This window comes from Callionymus lyra, chromosome 1, assembly GCF_982586985.1.
Source record: "Callionymus lyra chromosome 1, fCalLyr1.hap1.1, whole genome shotgun sequence".
Lineage (NCBI taxonomy): Eukaryota > Metazoa > Chordata > Actinopteri > Syngnathiformes > Callionymidae > Callionymus > Callionymus lyra.
Genome location: NC_141818.1, coordinates 4,805,310 through 4,814,379, shown reverse-complemented (window position 1 = coordinate 4,814,379; position 9,070 = coordinate 4,805,310). Strand labels below are relative to the sequence as shown.

The 9,070-nt window shown below is 39.1% G+C and overlaps 3 protein-coding genes across 3 annotated transcripts; all 3 read right to left on the bottom strand.

Moving 5' to 3' along the window:
* Positions 1-557: 557 nt before the first annotated feature.
* LOC148087516 (granzyme A-like) lies at positions 558-3,118 on the bottom strand. Its single transcript, XM_087788951.1, has 5 exons — positions 3,005-3,118; positions 2,768-2,939; positions 2,400-2,547; positions 905-1,180; positions 558-831 (listed from the first exon to the last, which is right to left on the bottom strand). Exons 1-5 carry the CDS (start codon positions 3,060-3,062, stop codon positions 679-681), a joined length of 807 nt encoding a protein of 268 aa, XP_087645077.1. The 5' UTR covers positions 3,063-3,118; the 3' UTR covers positions 558-678.
* A 737-nt stretch (positions 3,119-3,855) lies between these two features.
* Positions 3,856-6,444, bottom strand: LOC148087515 (granzyme A-like). The gene is made up of 5 exons (XM_087788976.1): positions 6,344-6,444; positions 6,107-6,278; positions 5,741-5,888; positions 4,188-4,463; positions 3,856-4,114 (listed from the first exon to the last, which is right to left on the bottom strand). Exons 1-5 carry the CDS (start codon positions 6,399-6,401, stop codon positions 3,965-3,967), a joined length of 804 nt encoding a protein of 267 aa, XP_087645102.1. The 5' UTR covers positions 6,402-6,444; the 3' UTR covers positions 3,856-3,964.
* An 844-nt stretch (positions 6,445-7,288) lies between these two features.
* Positions 7,289-8,727, bottom strand: LOC148087514 (mast cell protease 4-like). The gene is made up of 5 exons (XM_087788988.1): positions 8,589-8,727; positions 8,352-8,523; positions 7,988-8,132; positions 7,596-7,862; positions 7,289-7,515 (listed from the first exon to the last, which is right to left on the bottom strand). Exons 1-5 carry the CDS (start codon positions 8,644-8,646, stop codon positions 7,378-7,380), a joined length of 780 nt encoding a protein of 259 aa, XP_087645114.1. The 5' UTR covers positions 8,647-8,727; the 3' UTR covers positions 7,289-7,377.
* Positions 8,728-9,070: the final 343 nt, after the last annotated feature.

The window sequence follows — 9,070 nt, the reverse complement described above, 5'->3', positions numbered from 1 at the left end:
AGGCGGCGTGGGTCGACAAGCCTCGAACGCTTCCCAACACTGTCAAAAGCCGTGGGAAGCGCTCGGAAGGCCACATAATCATCACGTGTGATTTGGGCCTCTAGGCAAAACGAAGCAGACATGTGTGTCTCCTCTTCAGGGAGTCTTCGTGCACACATGGTTCACTTCAATATTCATTCGCCATCATTACATTCCACTGTCAGGAGCTTTCTCGCTGAGTTGAAAAAGGAGAAAGTGCGGCGGGTGCTTCCCGCCTTTATAGGAAGTGGACTGCCCCCTGCTGGGTGGCGAGTTCATTAAGCTTTCTCAGAGACGAGGCGGTGCCTCGGGGTAAACCAATAGCGAAGCCGTTGGAGGGCGGAGCACCAATGACGTAGAACTGCTGGAAATAGACCCGAAATGTTGACTAAACAACACCTGATGAAGAGCAAAACAGACAAAGAGGGAACACCCTTGTGTTATCTCAGGATCAAGGTGAACCGAAAACCAATGTGTTTTTCGGATGACCTTGACCCTGAGTGAACACAAGGGTTAAGAATGAAGACTCACACAAAATATAACATTTTATTAATAGTTTTTTAATTAATAGTTTGTTTTTCAAATATAATCAATTATTAAAGTTACAGACGAATAGAAAAGTCAAATGTTTAGGGGAAAAAAGGCGATCTATTTTTCGATTTATTTCTTGGTCGTCTTCATGATCCATTCAAGTTGCTTCTTGGAGAGAAAACTAAAAACTCCTGGTAACTTCAAGATGCCACATTTCTGAGGTCCAAAAGAAGTGACACCGACCAGAGCGTTGTTGCACAACAGTGGCCCGCCAGAGTCGCCCTGCGTGGGGAACAAACCTGGAGTTAAAATCAGCGACGGTTCAGAAAAAACTGCTTCAATCATCTCAACTTACGCCACATGTGCTGTGAGGCTCCTTTCCAACAGAGCCGGCACAGATCATGTCACTGTTTATCACTGGGTGACGGTTGTAATACTCTTGAGAGTCGCACGTCTTCCTGTCGATCACTGTCACGTTGGTGGACATCAGCACGTCAGAGCCTCTTGAGACCGTATTGCTGGTTTTTCCCCAACCGGCCACCAGGCATTCGGCGCCGGCTTCAGGGTCTCTGGTGGTTTTTCCCAAAGTGAGCCAACTCACCCACTTCGTCTTCTTCACTGCTTTGTTGAGCTGAGAAACATTTATTTTTAAAATCTTTAACTCTAAAGATATTGATGCAACATTAGTGATAATCGTGAACTAAAAACCTAAACAGGAAAACAAACCTAAATCATTTGGATGTAGGAGACTGTAATACACGTTTGTACCACAAGGGTGTCAAACCCTATCAAGCAAGAGGCCAAAATGTATTTACTCAAAACAAGTCAGGAGGAGTCAAAACTGAATGTATCGGAAGTCTTTATTTATCTATCAATGGCTCATTTTAGCAAATAGCTTCCCTAAGTTAACATTAAAATCTTAGCTCCTGAGGAAAATACACAGAAAATAAGAAACAAAAATTAATTTTTCACAATGACTGAAGACAAAATAGATTGTTGGACGACATAATATCGCTGGCCCTGAACTTACCATACATTGTGAAGGGTCTGGTTTCTTGTTTAATTAAATTAAATTACATTTTTATTTAAAAATGCAAGTAAGCACCTAAGTACGTTTTATTTCATTAATTCATTAAGTTTATTGTAAGGACTTATCTCTTTTCAGTTTAAATAACAGCTAATTATAGAGGAAAATAGGTCCCAAGCGTTTTCTTAAGTGGTGAAGAAAAGCTTCCTTTTAACAGGCAGAAACTTCAAGCAGAACCAGACTTGGTGTGAATGACCTTCTCCTAGGGTCCATTTACCTTTTAGTTCCCCTGGTTTAAATTCTGAAAGTCAAACAGTAAAACAGAAAAACTTTTTTCTGTTTAAAAAAACCCTCTAACTACAGCAAAATACATCCATAAAAAATGTATCGTATAGTGTTCTACTTCCTCGAACTCTGCCCTCTACAGGCTGTCGCTATGGGTTGTTCTTTTCAATTGCTGAGAACAGTTAATGCACTTGCCACCCATCAGAGGGCAGTAGGCCGCCCCCTATAAAAGTCTACACATGAAAAGAGGGCGTTGGTTGAACTCGTAGAATCAAGTTTTTTTTTTTTACTCCCATAAAAACTTGAAGAATTAAATGTATGTTAACAGAAAATACAAAAATACAGGGAAATCCAAAGTATTTTAACCTTTTCTAGTTGCAGATTTAGAGATCAACAGAAGGTACACAGACCATGTTGGGGTTCATTTAATATAAAACTACAATTGAATAGTAGTTTGAAGCTCTTGACGATTTGGCCCCCAGGCCTGAGTCTGACACCTTTTATTCGGTGGTTCTTCTTTCATTCAAACTGTTCTCACCTTCAGCAACATGAGGTCGTTGATGTTGGTTTCTTCGTTGTAGCAGGGGTGACTCTCCTGGCGGGAAACTTTCCGGACCTGCCTGAAGTTCTTCTCCTGCTTCTCTGACTTGATGGAGTGAAGTCCCAGAGTCACTTTCATGTCTTTACTGGAGAAAAAACAAATATTAACCATCCAAATATTATTTGGTTACTCATGGTGGTCTCTGATAGAGTTTACATTTTAATAGAAGTTTATTTTTTAAACCTTGTTTGGTCGTAAATATCTCTATATTATCTTTAAATTAACTCATGACAAGTTCAAGTTCTTAACTTGTAATAATTGTTTTTAAAACAAAGTTCTTGAATTACTTGGAAGTCACTACTTACCCGGCACAGTGTGCAGCTGTCAGAACCCATTTTGAAGTGATCAATGTTCCCCCACATCCATGGGTCTCCTGCTTTTGAGTTGCTTTGTTTAATATATTAAATTTCACCAGAGCCATGTAGGGGAGAGAGTGAGGCTTCACCTCTTTCCCTCCGATGATTTCAGCACCATCACCTAAAGCAGCAGAGACGACTCAGTGTTGAGGGCAGAAGACATCATTCAGGTTAAAGCTAACTTACCTGACTGGGCACTGAGGATGATCACGGAGGACAGAAGAGCGACGACCTTCAAGTACATGGTCTTCTTCGTGAGAAGTTGACTTCAATTCTGGTCTGCTGAATCTGCTCTGCAGCTTTTAAACGCCCAGGGGTGCAGAGCAGAAGTGTTGTGAGGTTTCACACCTTTCTGCTGTAAGATCAGTTTCATGGAAACAACCTTTATTCTTATTAACTCTTGTGAACCACAGGGAATTCTTAACTATTGAATGTCACACTAATAGTTAATATTCACTCTTTTTATTTCCACATAGACTTGCATCTTTCTTACTATCTGAGATACCTGCTCATATATTTGACATAAATTCACAAAAAAATAAAATACAGAAGATAAAGGAGGAGAACATTAAGTAATTTCATTGTCTAAATTTAATTAAATTTGGTATTATTTTAATAAAATGTTGCCCCTTGCACTTGGCAAAAAGATAAGATAAATGTGTAAACCCCCCTTACTTACATGCATATGGTTCATACTTTTTTTAAAATTAGATTTATTTTAGTTGTCGTGGGGGTCTTTGGGTTCCACAACCTGATGAAGAGAGAGGGATGTGGTAAGAACTCCTCTTGCAATCTAAACTTGAAGCAACATTACATTACAACGCATTAGACAGACTCATGTCTTCATAAGAATATCTGTTCCGAACCAAGGTGAAATGATGGTCAATAACCAATGTGTTCTTCGGGTCACCTTGACCCTGAGTTAACACAAGGGTTAAGAATGAAGACTTTCACAAAATATTAAGTACTGAACAATTTATAAATAGTTTGTTTATCAAATATAATCAATTTTTAAAAGTTACAGATGAACAGAAAAGTCAAATGTTTAGGGGAAAAAACGGCGATCATTGTATTGGTCAAAAGAGAGAAAGGTCATTAAGGGGTCAGTGTTAGGAGTAATTCATAGACAGCAACACAATTGTCGATTTATTTCTTTGTCGTCTTCATGATCCATCCAAGTTGCTTCTTGGAGAGAAAACTATAAACTCCTGGTCTCTTCAAGACGCCACATTTCTCTCCAAAAGAAGTGACACCGACCAGAGCGTTGTTGCACAACAGTGGCCCGCCAGAGTCGCCCTGCGTGGGGAACAAACCTGGAGTTAAAATCGGCGACGGTTCAGAAAAAACTGCTTCAATCATCTCAACTTACGCCACATGTGTCGTGACGCTCCTTTCCAACAGAGCCGGCACAGATCATGTCACTGTTTATCACTGGGTGACGGTTGTAATACTCTTGAGAGTCGCACGTCTTCCTGTCGATCACTGTCACGTTGGTGGACATCAGCACGTCAGAGCCTCTCGAGGCCATATTGCTGGTTTTTCCCCAACCGGCCACCAGGCATTCGGCGCCGGCTTCAGGGTCTCTGGTGGTTTTTCCCAAAGTGAGCCAACTCACCCACTTCGTCTTCTTCACTGCTTTGTTTAGCTGAGAAAGATTTTTTTTTTTAATCTTTAACTCTAAAGATATTGATGCAACTTTAGTGATAATCGTGAACTAAAAACTTAAACAGGAAAACAAACCTAAATCTTTTGGACTTAGGAGACTGTAATACACGTTTGTACCACAAGGGTGTCAAACCCTATCAAGCAAGAGGCCAAAATGTATTTACTCAAAACAAGTCAGGAGGAGTCAAAACTGAATGTATTGCAAGTCTTTATTTATCTATCAATGGCTCATTTTTGCTCGTTTAGTGTGAATGACCTCCTGCGGAATCCATTAACCTTTTAGTTCCTTCTGGTTTGAATTCTGAAAGTCAAACAGTAAAAAAGAAAAACTTTTTTCTGTTTAAAAAAACCCCCCAACTACAGCAAAATACATTCATTAAAAATGTATCGTATAGTGTTCTACTTCTTCGAACTCTGCCCTCTACAGGCTGTCGCTATGGGTTGTTCTTTTCAATTGCTGAGAACAGTTAATGCACTTGCCACCCATAAACCTATAAAAGGCCTCACCTCCCACAAAACTACTAATTACTCGTAGAACCAATTTTTTTCACTTTTTAGTTTTCTAATTTATTTTTCCCCGAAAAACTTAAAGAATTGAATGTATGTTAACAGAAAATAAAAAAATACAGTTACTTTTTACAATCCAAAGTATTTTAACCTTATATAGTCACAGATTTCAAGATATTGGTTGTCTGATAAACCCTTGCATTATCTCAGAGTCAAGGTGACCCGAAGGCACGAAAACAAATGTGTTTGAGGTATCCCATAGGCCCTCATTCACCTTGACCCTGAGATAACACAAGGGTTTTCACAAGGTTCAATGGACACCGTCATCTCATCCTGGCTTCAAATCTCGATCAATGCAATCTGTCAATGTTGACTAGAAGAAAATATTCAGAAAAAAAATTCCTTCTAGTTTCCTTTTATTCATGTATATGTTATACATTTAGAGTCATTGCAACATTTCTGTGTTTAGAAGTTTTCTGGGAGCACAAAATCCTTAATAGGAAAATCCAATTTAATGGCTGTATACAAATAATAGTTTAGGTTTCAGATTTCTGTTTCAAAATTCAAAACAGAATCAACAGAAGGTACACAGACCATGTTGGGGGTAATTAAATGTAAAACTACAATTTAATAGTAGTTTGAAGCTCTTGCCGACCACATACAAGTTACTTTACGGGCCGTATTTGGCCCCCAGGCCTGAGTCTGACACCTTTTACACTGTGGTTCTTCTTTCATTCAAACTGTTCTCACCTTCAGCAACATGAGGTCGTTGATGTTGGTTTCTTCGTTGTAGCAGGGGTGAATCTCCTGGCGGGAAACTTTCCCAATCTGCCTGAAGTTCTTCTCCTGCTTCTCTGACTTGATGGAGTGAAGTCCCAGAGTCACTTTCATGTCTTTACTGGAGAAAAAACAAATATTAACCATCCAAACATTATTTGGTTACTCATGGTGGTCTCTGATAGAGTTTAAATTTTAATAGAAGTTTATTTTTTAAACCTTGTTTGGTCGTAAATATCTCTATATTATCTTTAAATTAACTCATGACAATGTCAAACTTTTGTTGTAATAGTTGTTTTTAAAACAAAGTTCTTGAATCACTTGGAAGTCACTACTTACCCGGCACAGTGTGCAGCCGTCAGAACCCATTTTGAAGTGATCAATGTTCCCCCACATCCATGGGTCTCCTGCTTTTGAGTTGCTTTGTTTAATTTCTTATATTTCACCAGAGCCATGTAGGGGAGAGAGTGAGGCTTCACCTCTTTCCCTCCGATGATTTCAGCACCATCACCTAAAGCAGCAGAGACGACTCAGTGTTGAGGGCAGAAGACATCATTCAGGTTAAAGCTAACTTACCTGACTGGGCACTGAGGATGATCACGGAGGACAGAAGAGCGACGACCTTCAAGAACATGGTCTTATTGGTGAGAAGTCGACTTCAATTCTCTTCTGCTGAATCTGCTCTGCAGCTTTTAAACCCTCAGAGGAATGTGGTCTGAGGCAAATGCATGAGGAGGAAATCGATCGACGTGGTAAGAAACTTGTAAACAACTTGAAAGTCACGTAGACGACATGTAAAGGTCACGGATGCAGACAAGTATCTTGTTTTTTTTTGTAGAATCAGAAGTTATTTGTTTCCAACCATCATCTTCTCACACCAAGAGGAACTGTTGAGTCTGAGTCAGTGTGAGGTAGAGTCATCAGACTCAGGGTTTCATGTTTAAGATCATCAACATCAACATTTTTAGTTAGAGAAACCAATCTACTGCTCATTAACGATTCCCAATATGTTTATGGTGTGACTGATTAAGTAGATCTATATTTAGCTACATTTGTGACTCAAGTTTTCTTCCCCTCATCCTCTCTTGTGTCGTCGACATTGCGCACACTCACACACACACACAAACAAAGACACACAACACCCCAACAGAGTTACACAAGAAAGAGCCATTAAAAAACATCATTTTCCAGTCCCTTTTGTTAAATATAAGGGGGTAGAAAAGACCCCCATGAAAATATAAATAGGTCAAACTTTTATTACTATAACATAGTTTGAAGATTAGCATGTAGAGCTTGTTCCGAACTCTCAGTGAAGATTTTAACCTGATAGTGTTAAATAAATAAATAAGTAAAACAAGTTTAAACAAGTTGGAGGTAAAAGTGCCAAATAAATCAGGAAATAGTTAAGAGCAGGCGGTTAGTTTCTCAATAAGAGCTAGATAATCATTTTCTTGTGTTTCACTCTTGTGTGAAGAGTTTTGAGATCAGGTTCATGGTAAATAAAGGAAACAGCAAAAGAAACACGAATAATGAACTTTAATCTCTATTTTTCATGGCTTCAACAAAAGCTTGACCTGCAGTATCGTTGATCAAACTAACTAAAGCAGAATTTATTTTTTGATGTTCTCGTTGATCCAAGCGATTCGATCTTTGGAAAGATACATGAACACGCCGGGAAGATTTTTATTTCCAAAGGAAGTGACGCCAACCAGCTTTCCGTCACAGACCAGTGGACCACCGGAGTCGCCCTGCAGGTGACAAATGGTTTTGAAAGCTCAAAGTGATTCACGACTTCATTTTATTCTGAACTTGGCTAAAAATGACACACCTTCCAGACGCCACTATTCTGCTTTCCAACGGCACAAAGAATGTTGATGTTAATGGCCGGGTCTTGGTTGTAATATTTTGTAGAGTTGCACGTCTTCCTGTCTATTATAGACACCTTGGTGGACTTCAGGACATCAGACTGATCTTCTTTGTAAGAAATATCTCCCCAACCGGCCACCAAACATTTTTTCCCAGCCTTGGGCTCTTTCTTAATCTTCTTGATAGTGAACGGTTTCACACTTTTTGTGATCTTTATGTCATTTTCAAGCTGCAAGACAACATAAATATTGAACCACACCGAGCGTATGTCGTCTATCTGATCATATTTATTTTGAAGCAAAACAATTCTGGTTCTTCCAGTCACTGTGTGAACATCTCAACAAGTCGACTCACCTTCAGCAACATGAGGTCGTTCTCATTTTTATTCTCATCATATTGATCATCGATCACTTGTTGGACGACTTTTTTCTTCTGTCTCGTTTTCTCTTCCTTTGTACTTTTTTTTGAGTGAAGTCCCAGAGTCACGTTCATGTCTTTACTAGAGAAGAAGCAAATATTAACCATCCATGCTTTGGTTACACATGGTGGTCTCTGACAGAGTTCAACGTTTATTATACATACATTTTCTTTAAACCTTGTTCGGTAGTACATTTTTCAATAATATCTTTAAATGATAAACTCATGACAATGTCAACCTTTAGTTGTAATAATTGTTTTTAAAACAAAGTTCTTGAATTACTTGGAAGTCACTACTTACCCGGCACAGTGTGCAGCCGTCAGAACCCATTTTGAAGTGATCAATGTTCCCCCACATCTATAGGGCTGTAGCTTTTGAGTCATTTTGTCTAATTTCTTATATTCCACCAGAGCCATGTAGGGGAGAGAGTGAGGCTTCACCTCTTTCCCTCCGATGATTTCAGCACCATCACCTAAAGCAGCAGAGACGACTCAGTGTTGAGGGCAGAAGACATCATTCAGGTTAAAGCTAACTTACCTGACTGGGCACTGAGGATGATCACGGAGGACAGAAGAGCGACGACCTTCAAGAACATGGTCTTCTTAGTGAGAAGTTAACTTCAATTCTGGTCTGCTGAATCTGCTCTGCAGCTTTTAAACGCCCAGGGTTGCAGAGCAGAAGAGTTTTCACACCTTTCTGCTGTAAGATCAGTTTCATGGAAACAACCTTTATTCTTATTAACTCTTGTGAACCACAGGAAATTCTTAACTATTGAATGTCACACCAATAGTTAATATTTACTCTTTTTATTTCCACATAGACTTGGATCTTTCTTACTATCTGAGATACCTGCTCATATATTTGACATAAATTCACAAAAAAATAAAATACAGAAGATAAAGGAGGAGAACATTAAGTAATTTCATTGTCTAAATTTAATTAAATTTGGTATTATTTGAAAAAATGTTGCCCCTTGCACTTGGCAAAAAGATAAGATAAATGTGTAAACCCCCCTTACT

What these genes read in the sequence shown, in the direction of transcription:
- LOC148087514 (XM_087788988.1), bottom strand. Translation starts at nt 8,646, where the DNA reads ATGTTCTTGAAGGTCGTCGCTCTTCTGTCCTCCGTGATCATCCTCAGT. An exon ending in CATCCTCAGTGCCCAGTCAG is followed by an intron (nt 8,524 to 8,588) that starts GTAAGTTAGCTT and finishes CTGCTGCTTTAG; the next exon opens with GTGATGGTGCTGAAATCATC. An exon ending in AGAATAGTGGCGTCTGGAAG is followed by an intron (nt 7,516 to 7,595) that starts GTGTGTCATTTT and finishes TGTCACCTGCAG; the next exon opens with GGCGACTCCGGTGGTCCACT.
- LOC148087515 (XM_087788976.1), bottom strand. Translation starts at nt 6,401, where the DNA reads ATGTTCTTGAAGGTCGTCGCTCTTCTGTCCTCCGTGATCATCCTCAGT. An exon ending in CATCCTCAGTGCCCAGTCAG is followed by an intron (nt 6,279 to 6,343) that starts GTAAGTTAGCTT and finishes CTGCTGCTTTAG; the next exon opens with GTGATGGTGCTGAAATCATC. An exon ending in AGCGTCACGACACATGTGGC is followed by an intron (nt 4,115 to 4,187) that starts GTAAGTTGAGAT and finishes TTCCCCACGCAG; the next exon opens with GGCGACTCTGGCGGGCCACT.
- LOC148087516 (XM_087788951.1), bottom strand. Translation starts at nt 3,062, where the DNA reads ATGTACTTGAAGGTCGTCGCTCTTCTGTCCTCCGTGATCATCCTCAGT. An exon ending in CATCCTCAGTGCCCAGTCAG is followed by an intron (nt 2,940 to 3,004) that starts GTAAGTTAGCTT and finishes CTGCTGCTTTAG; the next exon opens with GTGATGGTGCTGAAATCATC. An exon ending in ACGACCTCATGTTGCTGAAG is followed by an intron (nt 1,181 to 2,399) that starts GTGAGAACAGTT and finishes AATGTTTCTCAG; the next exon opens with CTCAACAAAGCAGTGAAGAA.